The following is a 23,023-nucleotide window of genomic DNA, read 5'->3' on the forward strand; positions in this document are numbered from 1 at the left end:
CTAAGTTGACATTTCTGACATTATTTTATAATGAGAGAAAACATATATCTCAATAAAGAAGATTGCACGGGGAAATAACAAATTTGAAAATGATAAAAACAATCCCATTAAATTGAGGGCACTCATAAGAAGAATGTGTGAGATTGATAGGGATGTTTACAAATGCTACTGGGGACAAAAAGAGTGTGTAGAAGGAGAACAAAATATATGTATATATTTTACTTGGAAAAGAAATTTCAACATCAAAGGTTATAAATTTCTCCTAACTTATTCTATAAATTTGCCAACTGGTATGGCAATTCTAAACTCATATAAACAGTGAAAACAGAGCAACAGAAGAAGTTAGCATGGGCAGATAAGAGATATTATAATTCTAGGGTAATGGAAAGAACAGCTGCGTAGGCAGGTGGATTAATGGTACAGTTTAGACAGCATTGAAACAGGACTGAGTACACAGGGGGATTTAATATATGCTAAACGGCTATACTGCAGTTGAGGGGAAAGCAACTACTCAAGAAAATGGTAAGCCATCTGAAAAAAAAAGGTCTTCTACTTCATTTTCTGCACTAAGTTCTCTGGTATTTAACCATAAAAATGTGATGGATAAAAACATGAGAGAATTTTCTCTAGTCTTGGTCTGTAGAAGATCTTTTTATACAAATCTTGGCAGCTATATTAAAAGATTGATAAATTTAGTTATGTAAAAACCAAAGATGTTTTCATATCCAACATCACTGTAGGTAAAATCAAAGACAATGACAAGCTGGGAGAAAACGCTGAATCCTATACCACAAATAATTATGAATAAAAATTTGTATACTTTAATAAAAAAAGATTGACTAAAAAGTGACAGAATATAAGCATATACTTTACAGAAAAACTTCAGTTTTTTTATACCTAAAAAGATATTTAATGTTACTTTTAATTAAAAAATGTGATATCATTTTTAATCTATCAAATCACAACAAAAAAGGTATTACACATTCTTTTGGTGAGGGTATAGGAAGCAATTTTTATAGACTGCTGATTAAAATATAAACTGGTTCAATGTTGGTTTTGGCAGACAATTTTGCAGTATACATTACAATTTAAATTAATATACTACCACCCTAACAAACTTCCAGTATTTACCATATAGATATACCTATACATGTGCTAAACTTCATATGAACATGAGTGTTTTTCTTTTGTAAGAGAAAACAAGTCCACGAACAGGAGCTGGTTAAATAAATGTGACATATGCAGACAGTGAGGAGACAGCTTGGTTTGTGTGATGACATGAATTAATCTCCAACATAATCTCCAAGATGAAGTGAGAGAGAAGGGAACAGAGTTGAGTGTGCGCTCTTTTGTTTAAACAATGTGTGCACACGTAAGAACAAGTGCATTTATATGTGCATGAAACAGCCCTAGGAAGAGAAGACAGTTCTTGGACTGGAACTGGGTAGTTGAGGGACACACATGGGAAAGCAACTGCTTTTCATCATATCTAATTTTATAACTTTTGCATTTTATACCATACTTATATATGTGTGTGTGTTCAAGAATTAACTGCTTTAAAGATAGCTTATTTATTATATCCATTTCTTCTTCTGTTCCCCAAGAGGACATCTTGGCTCTTTCCAAAGTGTGTTGTCCCTTCTAGCATAATTCACTTCCCTTTGTCCCTTTATTCTGGGCCTAATTAAATAAATAATTGTTTACAAAAAGCAACAGGAATGTGGGACAAATCACTGTCATTTTATGCAATACAAGTAAAACACCAAAATACATATATTTAAGAGAAGTCTAAGAAGCTCTAACCAGAAAGGTCACGAGTGTTTCTGTTGAGTGGAAGTATAATAGATAGTTTTCACTTTGTCTTGGTAATTTTCTGTGGTTGTAAAGTTTATACAGTACTGTGCATTGCTTTCGCAGTAACTTTTAAAGGTTATGACTTTTTAAACGTTTTGCTACTCACCTGGTTCCTGTCCCTGGCATTTGCATATCGAAACCTCTGGATATAATAAAAGACCAGCCATGCGAGGGAAATGATCATCAGAACAATGAAGGAGATGGAGACAAACACAACCGAGGTGCGGCTCACGTATTTCTGCAAGTTCCGTGTGCCGATGGTGATGTACATGCTTACGGTGACGTTCCTTTCCAGCAGGCCCACGATCTCCTTCCCTTTTGGCTCAGGAATCATTATGGCCACGATGTCTTCCACACCTGTGGCAGAAAAGGCAAGAGGAGGGGCGGGGGTGAGGGCAGGAAATCAGAGTGAAATGTCTGCGTGAAGCATCGTGCTAACAAACAATGACACTATTTCTGAGAGCCTGTGTACTATGCAGGGTAAAAGTTACATGACTTTATCCTAAGAGAGAGTCATTAAAAGTGCAGGCATCTAAAAATGGCACAAAGTGAAGTGAATTGGGATGAATTATTATTCTGATTAATGTACAAAATCCAGACAAAAAGGTACTCTGCTCGAGGGTCTAATTTGCTCAAAGGAGACATGGGTGCTGACGCGAATAACTAGACTGTTCCCCGATCTTTGCTTCATCCCAGCAGAACACCCCAAGAATAACTGCAGTGTAAGTGACCTATGTATGTGTGAGGCAGGAAAGATGAGACACAGGGGCAGGCAGGGAGAGGCTGGGGGGTGCAGAAAGCCCAGGGAGGGACCTCAGGGTCAAATCTTGCCCTAAGTAGCTATACACTGTCTATGTGTGGCACAGTGGTGGCTCTGGATCTCAGGGAAGAGAAGTTAACAGATGGCACATCTTGAAAGGGTAAATCTAGAGGTCAATCTACTTGGGTAATTCTGTGTTTACGTGATGCCTAGTCACTTGAATATTGAGTGACTCTTTTGGCAAAATTACATCAGTCTACCATCTATCTTCCTCCTAAAGGTACTTCATATTTCTGAGTAGCAAGTGATAAAACTACGTATTCTGGAAAAGCTTTTCAGTCTGAGGGGAGAAAGTGTGGCTAGGACACACAGGAGTTGGCTGCTGGACAAAGCAGGAACAATTTGCTTTTTTAATGCTTCCTTTGTCCATGATAGTACTTAGCTACTGTGATCTCATTTGGTAAATGCAGGTATGTAAGAAGTCAGAACAAAAGTTCGCAAAGCTAAAAGAATGTTCAATAACCAGGAAAGCCTCATAAGTTCAAGCCAGGTTGTTTAAACATTGCATTGGGAAAATGTCTACAATACCAGCAGAGGGCTAGACTGAACAGAACCTGCAGTCCCATTCATTCCTGTGCACCTCAGGGGGTTGTGACCTTCCTTTCATAGGTTCCATGTGATGAAGACTGTTTCCAATCCCCTGCATTCTTCTCTTTTCCCTAATCTGAACTTGTCTCTCTGTTGGCCCTTTGGGATTTAAGAAAATATAAGAAAACTTCCATTGCTCCATTTATAGATACCTTCTATTTAATACTGCTACAGTTTTTTTTAAAATATAGTCAGCTTCTGATTATCATCTATTCTCAAGTGAGATAATTTTATGTGAATTCCAAAACTGCAAAGGTACCATATAAATGCAAATTGTTATTACTACTTTCTGCATCAACAAATATGTATTTGATATACACAGATACAACAATCCTAAATAAAGCACTCCCAAATAGAATCCAATGGTACAGTAAAACAACTTGTATGCTCAAGTGGGGTTTATTCTGGGAATATGAGGATGATTTAATGTCAGAAAATAGGATGTTTTTGAGCACATTAACAAATTAAAGCAACAAAGCATATGATTTATCTCACATAGCTCCTTATCTTCTGATACTTGATCTGCTTTTCCTCTACAGTATTAGTGCTTATGCTAGATATAAGTTGCCTAGTGGAGAGCATTAACCCAAGACTCCCTTGCAGCTAGACGTGGCCGTGTGAGTAACACTGGCTGCTGAGGTGTGAGACTGCAGGGTCTTGTCGTAGAAAGGAAGAGTGCAGCTATTATCATTTGTGTAGCCACATGACCATGTACAAAAGCAAAGACAAGACTCAAAATCAGTATCCAAAATAAGCAGCTTCCTAGACAATAATGCATAGCCAGAAACAGAAAATTATCTAGCCATAATAGCAGTTTAAAGTTATGCAATTTCTAAGAAGACCTAATAAACCTTAGCTCTAAATAAAGCTATAAAAAAAAAGGTTTCCCTAAAAAACATAACATGTTTCTAAAGAAACAGATTTCATTTTTAACTCAAGGATTGGTAATTAAGTACTGTGTGTATCTTGCTTCCAAATACATGTAATATTTTAGTTATCCATTTATAATCATTATGTTGTGTTGTTGCAGTATGGACAAGGAACATAGTCTCTTGAAATTAGTCCTTAATTATGGTTTTTATGGGTAAATGCTCCATTTGTATTAAAGAAGCATTGCCTATCCTTTGTTGCATATACATAGCTTATTGATTAAGTTCATTAACTGTATTCAAATATTCCTTGTGTCTCCTTAACTTATTAATTTTGTTCGATCAGTTTCTGAATGGGGTGAGATAAAATGACCGATAAAAGTGTTGATCGCTTTCTCTGTAAGGCTCTGCTGCTGTTTGATGCATTTGGAGTATGTGTGGAAAATGGCTTGTGTTTTCATGATGGTTGTGCCAGCTCAGTAGCATTGCTACTGAGTGGGCTCGTGTCATCACAGTTCACATTCTTTGAAAGTGATCTGTCTTGTGCAACCCTCTGGAGCTGAATTGTAGAGGATCTTTGAGTTTGTACATGTCACTATGTCTATTTGTGAGCACTCATCCATTACCTTGGCCCTTGTGAACATTTTCAGACTCAAGCATTTCATTCTTTCCTCTAATTCTGAAACATTTGATTTCATGCTATTTTCAAATATTTCTTCTTATATTTTTTCTCTCCTGTAATGCCTATTATCCTGTTGGTGGTAATCATTCCTCTATCTTACATGTATTTCTTATCCTTTTCCTTGTCTCACTAAAACAAGTCTTTATTTTGAAATAGTTACAGACTAATAAAAAGTGGCAGAAACCGTGCACTGAGGTCCTGTGTGGCTGTTTCCTGGCTTTCTCCGATGGTGTCACCCTATATAATTTTGGTGCATTATCAATGATGCTCTCAGTTGCAGACCTTACTTGCATGTATCAGTTTTTAAAATGTCTCTGTCTAGAATTCTATGACATGTTAACATATGCCTAGAGTCATATGACACTAACGTTGTCAAGATATTGACATTTCCCATCACACAAGGGAATGACCTCCATCTTCCCTGTCCCTTCCCTAACCCCTAAGACCACTTTATCACCTCCTCTTTAAGTTTTCTCATTTCTAGACTGTTACATAAATGGAATCACATAACCTGTAATCCTTTGAGATCAGCCTTTCTGCCTAATGCCCATAACATGCAGCCATGAATGCATGGGTAATTTATTCCTATTCATGTGTAAGTAGCATTTCGTGGTATGGTACATCACACTTTAACTATTCACCAGTTGATGGATATAGGGTTACTGCCAGTTTTGGATTGTTATGAATAATGCTGCTATAAACATTCATGTATGAGTTTTGTGGAAATACAAATTTTCATCTCTTTGGGATCCATGCCCAAGAGTAGTGCCATGACTAGGTCATATGTTTGTTTTTTGGTGAAACAGCCAAACTATTTTCTAGAATGACTGTAGCATTTTACATTCCCATCAGCCATGTCTGAATCATCTAGTTTCTTGTCTAGCATTTAGCATTAACACTGTTCTTTATTTCAGCCATTCTCATGGGTACACAGGAGTATTTCATTGGGTCTTTTATAATTTCTTTTCAACGACTCTGGCTAACTTGTGAAAGAGGTTCCATGTTAGCCAGCTTTCTGTCACTGAGGTAAAATACCTAAGGCAAATCACCTTAAAAAGGGATGCATATTTGGGTTCAGGATTTCAGTTCATGTTCAAGTCCAGGGGATGCTTTGCCTCTTTGCCTTTGGGTTGTGGTGGCACAGCATACAGAAGAGGTTGTTGCTTATTGCATGGTAGCCAGGAAGGGGAAGAGAGGAGAACGAGAGAGGAAGAAAGGGCTGGGGTCCCAATATCTCTTTGCCCTGATGACCTACTTCCTCCCCTAGACCCCATCACCTAAAGGTTTCCCTTCCTCTCGATAGCACAAGCTAGTGACCAAGCCTTTTGCTTATGGGCCTCTGGGGGACGCTTAAGATCCAACCGTAGCAGTTTCTCAAGCTGATTTTCTAGCTTGTCAGTTTGTCTTTAGCTGTATCCATTCTATATTTTAGCCATTTATTGTGTTCTTTAATCTATTGCATTTCTCATGCTAAATATTTACTATTGGTTCCTTTTCACAGTTCTGTCTGTGTAGCATCATTCTTTATCTAATGTCGGTGGCCATCATCAACATCATTCCTTCACAGGTGGTACTTACTCATTCGAACCGCCATTAATAATGGGGCTACTTCTCAGTTGTCTGGTTAATGGCCTTTGCACTCATCTTCCCCCGATGGAACCAGCTGCTCTGTCTGGTGCTGTTTACTGGAGCAAAACCAAGTCAGAGGCCTTAGCCATATTGCTCCACAAGATTAAGAAGAGACATAAGTAGGTTTGGGTGACCCCAATTACAGGGCAGTCAGTGGCTCCTCCAGGTACTCACTCAGGCTCTCTGCGAAATCACTGCTTACTCACCTCCCCACAGGTAACTGGAGCTCCAGTTACCTTTCACCTGAGGCACTGCTGAAGTTCAGACCCCGTGGGTCAAGAATCAGCACAGATACTGATGGCAGAGCTGCTCTGTACATCATGTTAGTCAACTTAATTTCCTACCCATGTCCACTCCAAGCCCCTCTGAGACGCTCAGATATTTAAGGCTCTGGTCAACAGATTCCATCATAGCCTCAAACTCTTCCAGGAATGGTCCCTTCACCTCCTTGATGATCACTCTTAGTGATAACTGCTTTCACTGTACTGTGGTTAAGGGGAAACTTCACATTTTTTACAATTTATTTTTATTACATCACGCATATGTCAGGGGTAGGACCAGATCTTCATTCCTAGCCTCATCACATCCACCTTCAAAAACTACTTATCTTGCCACACACCTGTAACCCCAGCTACTCAGGAGGCAGAGATGGGGAGGTTTGCAGTTCAAGAAAAGCTCAGGCAAAAAAGAGGGACCCTAGCTCAACAAGTGGGTGGTGCATGACAAAAATCCCAGCTGTGTATAAGCTGTATATAAGAGAATCAAAGTCAGAGAAGGCAAAAAATGTAAGACCCTATCTGAAATGAACAAACAGACAAAACAAAATAAAGCAAAAAAAAAAAAAAAAAAAGCTCTTGGGGGTTTGGCTCAAGTGGTATAACACTTACCTAGTAAGCATTTTAGGTCCTGAGTTCAAAACCCAGTACTGGCCCCCCAAAGAAAAACAAAATAAGAAAACCCCAAAACATCTTGAGATGCTCTCCACTGGATTTATAACCCTACCATTCTCTGCTTGTTGCCCTCTGCCAGCCTCTTGCTTTTCTCTTCTCCCCCCTTTAGTCTAGCTAGCTTAATAATTATCTGCCTTGGATTGGAATATCGCTGGTCCTAGGGATAAACCCATAGAGCTCTGGCCTCTTGGTTGTTTGCCTTCCTCCTCCCCATCTACCTTTCTGGTTCTCCTTGGACACCTACTCCCAATGCACTGTCCTGGACCCATCACCACAAGGAGCTATGCCACCATGCAACCCTGCTTTCAAAGACTTCCCTTTCCAAATGCTGTCTCCTCTCCTTCCAGCTGTCTTAGCTCATCTACCTCTCTCTACTCCCCATCAGCTGGCTTCACTTCTCTTAGCCAGCCTCCATCACGTAGTCTACAGTAACAAACTTTCCAACGTCCCCTGAACTCCTCTTCTGTTTCTCCACCCAACCCTCTTACAAAGTCACCTTCGCCATGCCTCCACTTCACCATGTGAACATGGCCAAGAGAAAAATCTCACAAGCCATCCACTTTCACTTAAAATTTATGATCCCCATCCTCAGATGAAACTGGATATTGCCCTGTCCTACTGTACTGTGGATCCCCTCCCCACTCATCCAAAGGATGACCTCATATCTTCATTCTTCCTGAGAGCCTCCAGTACCCCTTCCTGCCCACATTCTCAATTAGTTACCTTCGCCACAGGAGTCCTTGAGAAAAACACCCACCATGGAGAAATATCCTGTCCTATTAAGAAATGAGGTAATTCTCAGTGAATTTCTTGGCACAGGTCCTATAGTATATAACCAACCACTAAATAGATGTTAACTTTTATTATTCCATTACTGTTGTCTTACCACTGCCAAGTGCACAAATCAGCCTGTATCCCTGCCACCCTCTTCTGATGACAAGGCAATACAAGGGCCTTCTGCTCCAGTGGCCTCACCCAATCAGTGCACTGGGCACCATCTGCCATAGTGACTGGCTCAGGTCCAGACAGTGCACACAGAAATTTTATTTGAGTTCTGAGGGAAGCAAATGCCCTTTTCCCCATAGATCTTAAACAGGAGCACCAGTGAGGCTAAGCTCTGGGGGTCATTTCAGCATAAGAATAGGGATGAGGCTGCACTGAAGGAGGAGGCCATAAACCAGGGCAGATTTCATCATCTGAGTCTTGATCAAGCCACATCTGAAGGCAGCCTCTCTCTGGACTATGCAGTTATTTTTAAAGGCTGCTTGTATTTTCTCCTACATATCTGTATTATACTTCTAGGTAGTGACAAAACACAAAATTCTGAGAATATAGACCTGAAATCCAAACTAGAGTCACCAAATCTCATTATATTATCATGCTGTTTTTTAGGTGGTCTCTAATTTAATTTTACTTCAATCAGTTCATTTGATTTCACAGTAGAATTCACCCTTACTGTTGTCATATAGTTTAGAAAAGATTGTCTCTATCTATCACGCTAAATTATTGCTGTGTGCCTGGTACATATTATTTCAAAGCCATCCTAGACCATGACTAAATGACCATTCTGTACAGCTCCAAAGTATGTCCTGTTAGTTTTTCTACCCTGGGGAGAAGTTACTGCTGTACTAAAATATATATCTTTCAAGCAAGTCTGCACTGCCACACTGTTGGGAACAGCAAGGATATTGTCTGGAACACAGACAGTCTGGACAATAAACATAGTTTCCAGGGTATAAAAACCTAAATTCACAGTAGGACTAACTGAAGAGTTTGAAATTCTATCATTTGGGGACCAAATCCAGAACCTTTAGTACAGACCAACTGACATGATTCTCTAGAAAACCTCTAAGCTCAAAATCAAAAGGTTCATCTGAGTTGCTGGGTAAGCCCTGGTCAACCTGTGCTCTCCAGTGCTCAGCTTCAGTCTTGAAAAATGTCAGATGCTGCAGGTTGCTGAGGTGCATTTTAATTACACACCAGTTTCTCTCAGTGGAGATTTGTCATTACAGCCAATCACAAATCACTTTTATGAGGTTAGAAATCCTTTAAGGAGATGCTAACAATAGCCAAGTTTTATTTTCCTTGGAATGGCTCTAGTAACTTAATTAACTCACTGATGTCAACTCCTCAGCTACGTTTGACAAGATAAATGAGTCATACTTTTAAAAAAATTTCATACATGTTCCTAGTATACAAGTGTAGAATTTTCTATGAATTTGTGTAAGGGGGGTGATGCATATAAACTAAGGAGAGTGATGAGTAGAAAATAAAATAGTTGTAGTCCCATCTGTAGTATTTCTTAGGACATATTCAGTAAATCATAATGAAAAATAACTTGCTTTTAGTTTCTGTGACAATTTCAATCGTTGAAATGGATGACAGAGTCCAGGCTGAAGTAAAACAAACCATAGAATACTATCTTGATTTTTATAATAGTTCAGTTTTGATTATAGCAAATAATCATGCTCAAGAACTTTCTGTTTATATATAAAATATTTTAAATTCTAATTTTGGTTTTGTACGTAAATCATCTCATTAAGGAGCAGATAGAAGAACCATAGGGCAGGAGATTAGGGGATACTGAGATTTCCCAGAAAATTTCTCTTCTGAATAGTCATTTAATAAAATTAAAGAGACTCATTTATCAGAGCTTCTAGCTGGCTGACCTGGGAAGATTTATTAAACCGTTAATAATCGTTAAGCTTCAAGTTCATTATTGTCACAACTCTAATAGCAAATGTCTCTCATCCAAAGTGTTGAGAGCACAGGTTAAATGGAACAATGCATACAATGGACCTGTTTTTATTTATTTTTATTTTTGGTGGTATTTGGATTTGAACTCAGGGCCTTGTGCTTGCTAGGCAGGTACTCTACCACTTGAGCCACTTCACCAGCCTTACAATGAACCTCAAACACAGATGCTCAGTAAATATTAGTGATGACTGTCATCATTAACATCATCTTATCAAATAAATATTTAAAATATTCCGGATAGTATTAAACCTGCTGCTGTGGTTTAGAAATGAGATGTCCCCTGAAGGTGCATGTGTTGCAGGCCTGGCTCCATTGAAGAGTAATTGGATCATGAAGGCACTAACATCCTCGATGGATTAAATCCACTGATCAGCTCATAGGTGAATGGGCTAATAGAAGGTGGGGCCTATGTGGTAGAGTTAGGTCACTGGGCATGTGCCTTAGAAGGGGGTGTCTTGTTCTTGGTCCTTTCACTCTCTCTCTCTGCTTCCTGCCTTCCATGAAGTAAGCAGCCCTGCACACCACATGTTCTCCTATCTCACCTCAGGCCCAAGGTAATGGACTGGCCACCCATGGTCTAGAACCTCGAAACCATGAGCCCAAATCATCTTTTCCTCCTTTTGAACGGTTTCTCTGAAGTATTTATGACAGAGATGGAAAACCTAACACACTGCATTTAGACAAAAAGAGGTAGGAAGTGAAGGAGCATGTTAAAGTTGTTTTCCATTGGTGCCCAGAAACAAGCATGAGTTACTGGGCAACTTGGAGCATCTGAGTTCTGCAGGGACTCTCTAAGCAGTTGAGGACCAGGAAGCCCAAGCTAGTCAAGTTCTATGCTGCGCTTTGGATGAGCATCCCTTAAGGCCCATGTGTTCAAAGGTTGGTCCCTGACCCATGGTGTTATCAGGGAAGTGGTAGATCCTTGAAGAAGCGGAGCCTAGCCCAGTGGTGGCTCATGCCTGTAGTCTTAGCTACATGGGAGGTAGAGGTTGGGAGGATCATGGTTTGAATCCAGCCTGGACAAAGTTTGTAAGACCCCATCTCAACTTACATTTGATGTGGTGGTACCCATCTATCATCCCAGCTATGCAGGGAAACACAAATAGGAGGATCACAGTCCAAGCCTCCCCAGGCAAAAAATGAGACCCTATCTCAAAAACAACCAGAGTGACAGAAATAGTAGGGCACCTTCCTAGCAAGCACAAGGCCTTGAGTTCAAACCTCGGTACTGCCAAAGAAAACAATAGCAAAAAGAGACAGAATCTAGTTGGGAGACTAGATTATACGGCGGTGAGCCCTCCAAGGGGATATTGGGACTCCATCCCTTCCTCTTGCTCTATCCACCATGAGGCGAGCTGTTTGCCCTACTACATTCTCCCACATGATGTGCTGCCTCACCACAGGTCCAGAAGCAATGGATCCACCTGGCCATGAAATGAAACCCCCCAACTTTTCTCAGGTATTGTGTCATAGTCATGGAAAGCTAACAAGCCATTTCTATAGCATTACAGGGCTAATGGTTTCACCCCCGCTGATCAATGAGAGCAAATTCTAAGGCAGATGAATATAAAATTCAGCAATTAGTGACCCAATTCATATTATTCTCTCAAGGTAGCAAAAAATAAAAAATATATATCTATAATGAAATATTCATATAATCGAACAAACATGGATTTGTATTTTGTTTTGCTTTGAGCTACTGGGAAAATTATAACTACTCTCTATTTGATTTTTTTAATAATACATGGCAAGAACCTAGAATTACAAGAATAAATCATTATCTTGGATCTAATGAACTTTTGTCGCATAGTATACCGTACCATTGCACAGAATAGGAAAATATACACAAAGTACCTCTTCTCACAGTTTTTGCTTATTTTTTTTGCCAGGTCTGGAATTCCCAATTTTTGCATAATTATTAAATGTCTCATGACTTGATTCATTTCCATATTTCTTTTTAGTACTCAACAAGTTGTCTTCAGTAGTGTTTGAAAAGTAGAAATGAGAGCACTCTTTATTAAAAGTGCACACTGGAAAAATCCCCTCTTAAAGGCCAGTTGAAGTTTCCTGTGTTGCCTTCTAGAAGCTGGGAATCCCCACATAGTTTTCCCTATGGTCAGAGGACTTGAGTTATGACAACAACAAATAATATTAAGGTCAGTTAAAAGACTAACTATGAACAGAACGGTGAAACATAGCAAGAGTGGGATAGAATTTGATGATTATTGGTGTGGCTAGTAACTGGGCTTTTCAAGAACCAGAGGACAAGTTCCAAAGAAGTAGAAAACACTGCATATCATCTGGTCTGATAAATTCTAGGGATGAACCATGATGAACATTAGTATAAAAAGATGTTTCGATTGATAACGTGTGTGAGTAGTCTATAAATTGCCTTATTCTTTCCGTCAGTAGTACTCAGGGCACGGAGTCTGGGTGGCATTTTATCAGGACCTCAACCTTGTATGAGGAGAAAGTTGGCCAACTGAGTATGTATTTTGAATCAGCTCCAGAGCTCTGATACCTATCTCCCTGTCCTCTGTTTGACATATTCTATATTATAAGTCAAAAAGTGTCTGTGACACATTTGGTCCATTACTCTCCCACATCCCCCAGCCCATACCTTTTAGTGCACGTTGTCTTGACTTTCAGACTTCTTTGTCTAAATGACTTCCGTAACCATTAGGTATCACTCTGTGAGTGGTATGGGATGGGAGAGGGGGATTATTATCTCCTGATAACTTCCCTACACTAATAACTGATCATGTGAGTGTATAAATGCCCCAGCTCCCCACTCCAGGGCTGGAGCGACACTGCAGCAAATTTTCTACACCATCCCCCAAAGTTTCCAAGTGGAATTAAGCTTAATAATACTTTTTATTGGCTCCATTCCTTCCTTGTCACACTCTTTCTGCTCTCCCTCCATTCCTTCTTCCTCCCCAACTCAGTGGTACTGGGGTTTGAACTCAGGACCTCACATATGCTAGATGGATGCTTTACCACTTGAACCACAGTCCCAGGACTTTTTTTGCTTTGTCAGACACGGTCTTATGCTTTTTGCCTGGGGCCACCTTTGGACTGCCATCCTTCTACCTATGGCTTCCTACATAGCTGGGGACACAGACATTCACCACCATGTAAAGCTTGTTTTTGTTGATATGGGAGTTTCACTAACTCTTTGGCCCAGGCTGGCCTTGAACTCCAGTCCTGCCAATTTCTGCCTCTCTAGCAGCTGGGGTGACAGGTGTGAGCCACCATGCTTACAAACAGGTGTTTTCTGAACTGCTACTCAAATAAATGGTTTGCCTCCTCTGCTTCTGGGGAAACCAAAATTAAGACTGCCAAAATATTATATTTCTTTTTTCACAGTTCTCTGATGTCCTAAATACTAGAGTTCATGCCTCAGCAATACTGCTCCACATCCAAAGTACCATTCTTTAAATTTTAGTTGATTTACAGACGTGAAAAAACCCCACCACATACAAAAAACATGGATTCTGCTCATTTTTTTAAATTTTAGAAAAGAGAACCATTCAGTAGAAGTTGCCATAGAATCTTTTATTTGTAACTTCTATGTCTTGTTGCTCTGAAGACAGTTGTTGTTACACGTAGCTTATGAAAGCTACCATTGCAGTTACCTTTCTGATGGGAGAGTCCAGCCTACCTCCCACTTTTGTCCTGAGGGGAGAATGATCGTTTTTGGGTATTGAGCAGACAGCACTCACTGTTACCACTGAACTTATCAGGTACTCAATGGGGTTCTTTGATGTAGTAGTCACTAGCCACCTGCAGCTATGAAGTACAGCTGGTAGGACTGAGGAACTGAAATTTTAATTTTAGTTATCTTCAGCTAATTCAATTTTAACTTCAAACCATTACTAGGCACAATTGTTGGAAAAACTTTAAAATATGTTTGAAATGATGTGGTATGAGAAATGACTTTATCAACCATAAGGTTTTTTTTTAATGAAATCTAAATGTACTTCCAGTGAAAAGTAAACATGTAAACTGAGATGTGTCAAAGTGTAAGATACCCAGAAGTGTATATACCTAGTATAAAAAATTGCTGGTAGAGTGGCTCAAGTGGTAGAGACCCTCCCTAGCAAGTGTAAGACCCTGAGTTCAAACCCCAGTACTGCTAAACAAACAAATAAAGCAAACACACACAACCAAAAAGAATATGTTTAGCTGAGTACTGGTGGTTCAGCCTGTAATCTTAGCTGCTCAGGAGGCAGAGAGCAGGGGAATTACAGTTCGAAGCCAGCTCAGTCAAATATTTTGTGAGACCCTATCTCTAAAATACCCAACACCAAAAAGGGCTGGCAGAGTTGCTCAAGTACTAGAGTGTCTGCTTAGCAAGCATAAAGCCCTGAGTTCAAACTTTAGTTTCACCAAAAAAAAAAAAATCTTAATAATAATTAAGATTGGGATATTTTCAGTGAGATTTTTTAATACTGAATAGATATTGAAATAAATTTTGGATATGCTAGATTACATAAAACATATTAAATCTAATTTTGTCTCCTTCTCTTGTCTTTAAAAAATATGAGTCCTAGAGAATTTAGAATTAAATTTGTGGTTGCATTATATTTTCATTAAGCATCATTGTTTGGTCATACACTATACAAAATTTATTTGCTAGCCTCATGGATGCAATCATCAAGACAAAGAAATAATATCCTCTCTTTTTAAGGAGTTGATGTTTTAAAGGGAATGTCATAGGTTTGGTGATAATATTGAGGTTCAAATAAAAAGTAAAAGGCATATAAATCCTTCTTAGGGAAGGTAGCTATTCCTTTACATGAATAAATTGCTGATATGAAAGCGATTTAAGAACTGATGCTGTTATCCTCTTTAAGCATGTACAGAGTGTGCTCTTTATGAACACTGGAGCACATGCTCTGCCCATATCAGTTTTGAGGAACCCAAATGGAATACCAGAATCAGGCAATTAGGCCCTGGAATGGGTTTCATTGTCTCTGACATCAACTATTCCTTCATTTTACAGAGAAAAAAAAATGAGGCCTTACCTGGTTAGGTGGCTTGTTTAAGGTTCAGATATGCTTTTGTTTTTTCTCAAAGAAAAACAAACATCAGAAGGCAGAGATCGGGAGGATCATGGTTCAAGGCCAGCAAAGGCAAAAAGTTAGCAAGACCCCATCTCAACAAAAAGTACTAGATGTGGTGGTGTATGTCTATAATCCAGGTACGAGGGAGGCACAGGTAGGATGGTCATGGTCTGAGGGCAGCCCCCAGCAAAAGCAGACCGTCTCTGAAAAATAACCTAAAGCCAAAGGGGCAAGGAGTGTGGTTCAATGGTAGAGTGCCTGCCTAGGCAGTACAAGACCCTGAGTTCAAACAGCAGTACTGTGAAAGAAAGAAAGAGAGGGAGGGAAGAAGGGAGAAAGAGTGAGAGACAGAGGGAGAGAGAGAAAGAGGGAAGGACAGAAAGAAAGAAAGAAAAGGAAGAGAAAAGAAAAGAAAGAAACATTAATTCCAATCCAGCTTCTTGCCATTGCAAAGTTCAGATTCTAGTTGTTGTCACATACATCTGCCACTAAATCTTCCTGGTATTGCCCACACATTTCCTTCTGTATTTCTAACTAATATGTTCCACTGATACTCCTTGGCTTATCGATTTTAGACCTCTTCTACTGACATCCTGCCATGGAAGATGAGGACTGAACTCATATTCGCTCCTACCTTCCTTACTTCTCTGCGGAAGCTTCACTGGATGAATCAACAGTCATTCAATGCAAACAGTGTCCACTGTAGAGCCCAGTGGCAAATTACAATTATGTACCTATCTGTCCTTCGTTCTTTCTGGAGTTAATAATTGCATCATTTTGACACTTTTCTGGCTTTCAATATTTTCCCCAACTGCTACAATATCTCTGCCATATGCTTACTAAACGCTTTTTCTTTACTAGTGAAACGTTAATTCCTCTTATCTTTTTGATTGGGATACTTCCTTTCTGAAACTCAGTGTTCAGCTCTCATATGCTTTGACCGCCTCGAGCCCCAGGAGGAAGCAACCACTCAGGGGTGTGTCTCACAAGCGAATGTACTGATAGGGACTTGTACTACCCAAGTCCACTGGCTTTTTCTAAAAAAGACATATATTGAATAACAGCAAAACGGCACCGCCAACACTTCAAACACCCAAATATTCCACTTGCTTAAAATATTAATTGATAGTTTTTCTGAATATCTGCAATAGAAAAAGAGCTTCATAGCTTGCAGTGTTATGAATACCCTTCAGCAAATGCTACCACAAGCTGTGGTGGCCTAGCTTCATTGTAAGCGGCTAAAATCTGGTCACTTTCCAGGTGGCCATCGGTCTGGGGTCCACACATGCTGGCATCCACCATGTTTCCAGGATTATTCAGTTCTTAATCCCTAACTGTGTAGCTCATTCTTGTAGGAAAATAGGACCCAGAGACTTTTATAACAAGGTCACATCGATCCATTTGGAATCTAAAATTAGGGCGTTATGATGGTTGCCATGGTGATGGTTTTTTTTTGGGGGGGGGGCTGGTGCTCACCCAAAGCAAATATCAATGTTAAGCTGACCACAGAAGAGGTTTCAGATATGGACAGAAGTAGGAAGAGCCACTGCAGACCAGAAAGTACTACTTTTCTCGAAGCCAATTGATGGTACCAGCCAAATACACCCTTTGGAGTTTGTAAAAAGAGAAAACTGAGGCCTGGGAAGTTATCCAAGACAAAAGGAGAGTGGGTGGCAGCCTATAAGTAAGCTTTAAGAACATTTAAAAGGATGGAAATAATGGATTCCTAACAGATAAATTATGTTCTTACAGATGGATGTTGTCATTTGTACAAGCTAAGCTTCCTGGAAGAGACAGAAATCATTTAAATATTCTCATCAATAATTCTAACCCTTGGGTATGTATCCTGTAATATTATAACAACTAAATGTGTAAACTGAAGTACCAAATCATTATCCTTTTACCTTGTTTATTTAAAACCACATGAAACACAAATCTTAAGGACCTATTAATTATTTACAGTCTAGCTTTGAGATGATAGCAACTGAAGCAAATTACAGGTACATGCTGACCCTAAGGTTCATCCTACAAAGACCCAGTCAGTCACAGGTTACTGGGCACAGAAGAAATTAAGAGTATTTTCAGTCTTTGTTCAGAGACAGACTTGCCTTAGACATGTTGCTCAATCCTGAAGTTATTGTTTGTGTGTAAATCACGTGGCCAAGAAATAAAAGAAGGAAAAAGTTCTTTTTTCCCTTCGGACCTGGTTTTCAGCATCTGTTTGAATGTTCTGAATTATAGGTAGGTTATTCTAGATACTCTGTTTGTTTATTTATTTTCCTGAGTTTCTGGGGATCCAACTCAGGAACTTAGGCTGTATTACTCGGTTACAATCCCAGCTTTAGGCAGCCTGGCCAGTGCAGTAATGTTAAAAGTCATATCCATTGGCTGACGTGTCTGTGTCCTACAGGCCTGGGAGCTGAGTCTCCTGACTTCCACTGCAGGCTTCTCAGCCAAGGCATGGTATCATTGCCTGGTACTAATGGTTTCCCTTTGCCTGTTCTAAAATTACCACTTGTTTCTCTTTTGTAAGCAACTCTGGAAGGAAATAAAATGATAGCTTTTTAAAAATTTTAAACCACAGTGACAACTTTCATTTGGAAAATCATTTGCAAATAGTAATTGCTGGAAGTTTGGAAACATGTTACTAAGTTATAACCATCAAACCTTATTTCCTCACTAGAAATACTCAGCTCTGAATATCAAGTCTTCAACCTTCAATAAGATCCTAATTAGGGCAAAAGATAGTTACATTTTTGGCTTACTGAGCAACTGAGAATGCATTTTTCCAAATCTAAGCTCAGTAAGTACATTCTAACTGAAATTTATATGGAAATAATATTAACTAAAGGATAAATTCAGAGAACAAAGAAAAGCATGGTTGGTTTCACCAGTGAAATGATGAATAATTAGAGAAATGCAGAAAGGTTGGGATCATGCATATTCAGAGACTCCAGATCTTTAAGGGGTCATTCAAGAACTGAAATTCTTAAAATAATACAAACAGCTTCTGCAAATACATGCAATACAATAAATGTGACATCTTCCCCAAAGAAGGGACTTCAAGCTCTCTCATTCTGCATCATCAAAGGGCGTGTAGCAATGTTCCCATTTGAGTTTTCTTACTCCAACCTTCAGTGTAGTTGGTATCTTTTCTCCACCCTGTCCTCAGTCTTTAGTACCTCCATCTGACTACACGGAAACTTTAAGGCAAATTTGCCTGGGATGATGAGATGAAGAGTTAACCAGGGGTCTGGGAAGAAAAAAAGATGACAAAACATAACACTGAGTAGAAAGCTTTCTTCCAAGGCAGGCTCAGGAGACCAAAGGAGGCTGCAGTCCAGTGTACTGGGCCTTGCTATTGCTGGTCACTATGAGCAGAAGAGGGGCGACATGCTAGACAGAAGTTGTGGGGACAGTCACCATTTATCCCTTCCAGAAAACTCAACTTTAGGTCTGTGAACAAAGCCTTCCTGGGCTTGACAAGGCTCCCTGACCCTGGTACTTCCTGAAGGAGAGGTGACTTTCAGAAATACTTATTCTGAAGGGTGGTCTGGACATAGGAAAAAGAAATTCTTCCTCCCTTTTTGCCCCAAGGATACCCCCACTCCAGGACAACAAAAGATGGCTGTCCTACAAGAGGATGTGATCTGCTTCTTGTCAGGGAAAGGAGATGGGATTTGGTGGCACATCACGGGCTCTGACTGGGGAGGAAGAGGCCAACTGAGATCTAGCAGCCATTGCAGGATGGCCTGCACCTCCTGTATAGGAGTTAAGGAGGCAGAGCAGCAGGTGGCCAGAGCAGTGACATCAGTTCTCCTCCCTGGGGGTCACAGGGAGTGGAGAATAGCTCAGACATGCTCCATAGGAGTGACATACCCTCCTTTGAGGGGTCGATCTTGGTGAAAACTTTAGTTTTTTATTACTGATGTGACAAATTACCACAAACTTAGTGGCTGACAACATCAACTTATTATCTTATAGTTTCGAAGGTCAGAAGTCTGAAATTGGTATTACTAGGCTAAAATCAAGGTGCTGACAGGGCTGTATTCCTCTGTGAGACTCAGGGGATTATTCCCCTGGGTTTTCAGTGCCTAGAGGCAGCCTGCTTTCCTTGGTTTGTGGCCATACACCTTCATCTTATACTTCTTTTGCCAGATCTCTCTCTGATTCTCCTGTCTAAATTTTATGAGTCCTTATGACGAGACTGAATAACTCAGGATAACCTTCTCCTCTCCAGATCCTCAGATTCATTGCATCTGTGAAGTCCCTTTTGCCACGACAGGGAACATATTCACAGGACATCTTTGCTGGCCATTACTGAGCAGACCTTGGTGAAGCTGGTGAGATGTATGTCTGGAACAGGCCATGCATGCATCCAAGTACAGACAGAGCATCCCTGGCCACATGAAGGCCTCTGATTTTCCCAGCTCTTTATATGGCTTGTTTTTGTGGCTGGAGAACTAAGATTGTTTGATTTCCCCAAGGTTTGCGGTGATGCTCGAATAAACTGAATTTGGCTATGAACTGATTTCAGTACATGTTTAAGCTCTCATTCCTCCATGTTGAAAAGAGGAGTTATCTTCTTTCTCCTTTCCCCCTCAATAAGAGAAAATTCCAGTGGACCAGCAGGTGTTCAGCCACGTGAGAGATGGATGGATGGATCCTAGGCAGATAATTCCAAGTAAGGCCTTGACACTCACTCATGCTAAAACACTGCCCAGGAAGGATGATGGCCAGGTCCATGTTGGCATGAAGAAAAGTTGTGTGTGTAGGTGTTCTTGGCTTAACAGTGATGATTTACCTCCTAGGGTCTAAAAATAGATGCCACCAGCAACTGACAGGGCAGGAGCTTTCCAAATAATGACCTGTTTTGTCTTGGCTTCAAGACCACATACTCCAAGAGAAGAGCAAAGGACAAAAACAAGAACCTGCAGATTAACTGTGTTTGAAATGAAAATCCAAGCGCATTCCTGCTCAGAAAAGAGCCCTGCTAAATCCTGCAAGTTCTTTGTTTGCAGTGCACAAGTCTTTGTGCATGCTAGGCAAGTGCTGTACCACTTAGCTACATCCCCAAGCCCCTGGAAGATTTTAAAGAGGGTTAAGTGTGAAAGCTGCAGATCTCCTCATACTAGAGTTACCAGGCTGTCTGGGAGGCGAAGGCCCAGAGGCTAGGACAGAAGAATCTGCTGGAGCTCCCAGGCCATTGTACGTATGTCAGATAGTGGCACAGGCTGCTGGTAAGAGTAATGCTGATCAGGAGGGCTATTTATAATAAATATTGACTGTGCTGGACGTGCACAAGAGTACGCGTGCACACACACACACACACACACACACCCCATTGCTTATTTAACCAGTCCTAACTAACTGAAGCCAGAGGCTAAGATCGAACTGTGACCTTATTGTGGTGGCTGGCCACATGACAAAAACCACATTTAAAAGGAATCAAGACCAAAAGTAAGTTCTGAGAGTAAGCAAATGTAGGCAATAAAAAAAATGAGAGAAGGTTTTGCATATTCCCTGAAGACTACCAGCCCTGCAGGGTGAAGTGATTCATTTGTGAGGCTCACTAGAGTAAAGGGCAGGGGACATTTTCTATTCAAAGTTATCACCTCTTGGCTTTCACTGGGACCATCTGGATGAAAATTTATGTTCAATCTCCCACTCTTTATTGAATGCTTGATGTTAAAAGGTAGCCTTGTGCAGTATAAAGCAAACTTGATGATTCAGAATGGTTAAGACTGGGTTATTGTCCTGACCTTACCATTTCACAGTTGTGTGACTGGGCCATTGACCTTACTGTGCTGTCTCTTCACCTCTACACAGAATAATTATTGCTCTGGCTGCTTCAAAAGGTTGATGAGACAATAATGTCCCCATATAACTGCTCTTTCTGACCTAGTTAAATGTTGCAGAAATTCTATATTACTATTAGAGAAGCAAGGTAAATTTTTGTTTCTAGTTTACAATCCAGTTTGGGAAATAATATATGCACACGAAATACTTAAAAAGCAAAATTATTTTTGGCAAAGATTTAGTCAGTTACATTTCCTGATACCAGTAACAAACGTTCATTGTGTGGCACAGACCAGGAATAAAATGGAGATAGACAGTCATTGAGGAACACTTCACAGAAAAGTTTGATCTGGGGGTAAAAAGGCAGGAGGAAGTGGAAGAGCATTACAGAATGTGAACTGTGTGAGTCAAATACTCAGACAGTGTAAAATAAATATATGTGTTTTACCTACTTCTAGGAAACTCAGTCATAGTTCACACCCACTCACAGTCCTCCCCTATGGACCATGGTGGGAACAAGATGGCAATTTCTGTCAAAATAGAAATTCCCATAACTTTTCTTCCTATTTTAGAGGGGTAGTATGAGAGCTTGAATTCAGGGCTTCACGCTCACTAGGCAGGCACTCTACTGCTTGAGCCACACCTCCAGCCCTTTTTTCTCTGGTTATTTTGGAGCTGGAGACTTGCTTTTTGCTCAGGCTGGCCTGAACCATGATCTTTTTATTTTATGCTTCCTGCTGTAGCTGGGATGACAGGCATCAGCCACCAAATGGACCAAGCTTTTTTCCCTAGAGATGGAGTCTCACAAACATCTTTGTCCAGGTCCTGAATGGTAGTCCTTCCAATCTCAGCCTCCCAAGAAGCTAGGATTACAGGCATCCAGCTTGCACATAACTTTTGACACAGCAATTCCACTTTTAGGAACGACACTACTGATATATGTGTATATGTCTGTGTGAAATAATATTTGTTACAGATACTTGCTGTAGCCTAGTTCCTTTGCTTGATAGAAACATAATTTAAAATCTAGAAATATAACACAAGAGGCCATTAATGGCAGACTGAGTTGAAAATTGGAGTGTATCCACAGTGAAATACTTCAAAGATTATGTGAAATATAAACTATATAAAATATTAGCTCCATATGCAGTGATAGTGTCACAATGTATTAAATGAAGAGAGTAATGCACATGTATATACAACATGCTAGCATTTGTGTAAGAAGTTTCCTACGGACTTTATTGAGTAGTTGGTTCTGTTATAGACTGAATGGTGAGGTCAAAGCCAAACCTCATGCATCACTATGTTTGCAGATCAGCCTTTAAGGTGATAGTTAAGGTTAAGTGAGATCATAAGAATGGGATGAGTGGCTTTGTAAGAGGAGAAAAAGACACTCGGAGGGCACCTACGTAGAGGGAAGGTGCTCACTGTGAGGACACAGTGAGCAAATGGTTATAGTAAACCAGCAATCAGAACCCAACTCTGCCGGTATTTAGAGCTTGGATTTCTAGTCTCCAGCACCATGAGAAAATAAAAGTGTGCTGCTTACCCTCTCCAGTCTGTGGTTTCTTGTCACGGTAGCCTGAGCAGACAGGTATCATCCTGGACTCCTGTGGATGAGGGCAGTTCTCCAGCCAGTGGGAGCTCTGCCCATTGGCCCCATTGTAACACAGTAATTAATACTCATGCCACCAAGTCAAACAAAGTGAACATGGGGAGCCCAGGGTCCTAGTTCCTCAGCTGCCAGTGCCAATTATCAGCCTGTGCACGATTTGCTTCAGGAATGTCTTTGTTCCTTCCAGCTCATGGGTTCCAGGATCTGCGACATACAGACAGTAAAGTGTGCCACCACCAAGAGCCAATCTAGCTTCCAAAAATAGTGCAGATTCATATTTGTGAGCAATAAATAGCAGCCTGTGACCTAGGAGATCCCACTCTGTGACACTAGATCTACTTTAGGTGTCAAAGCCCTGCAGAGTAAGCTGCTGCTGGTTGCTGTTGCCCAGAAA

At 40.3% G+C, this 23,023-nt stretch overlaps 1 protein-coding gene across 2 annotated transcripts in view; it reads right to left on the bottom strand.

Moving 5' to 3' along the window:
* Nucleotides 1–23,023, bottom strand: part of Rnf150 (ring finger protein 150) — a 241,446-nt gene that overhangs the window by 95,240 nt on the left and 123,183 nt on the right. For both annotated transcript variants that reach the window (XM_074041195.1, XM_074041196.1), the window contains exon 2: nucleotides 1,961–2,211. In XM_074041195.1, the coding sequence (XP_073897296.1) occupies nucleotides 1,961–2,211 (251 nt within the window). The remainder of the gene's footprint in view (nucleotides 1–1,960; nucleotides 2,212–23,023) is intronic.

The sequence above is a fragment of the Castor canadensis genome, chromosome 9, assembly GCF_047511655.1.
Source record: "Castor canadensis chromosome 9, mCasCan1.hap1v2, whole genome shotgun sequence".
Taxonomy (NCBI): domain Eukaryota; kingdom Metazoa; phylum Chordata; class Mammalia; order Rodentia; family Castoridae; genus Castor; species Castor canadensis.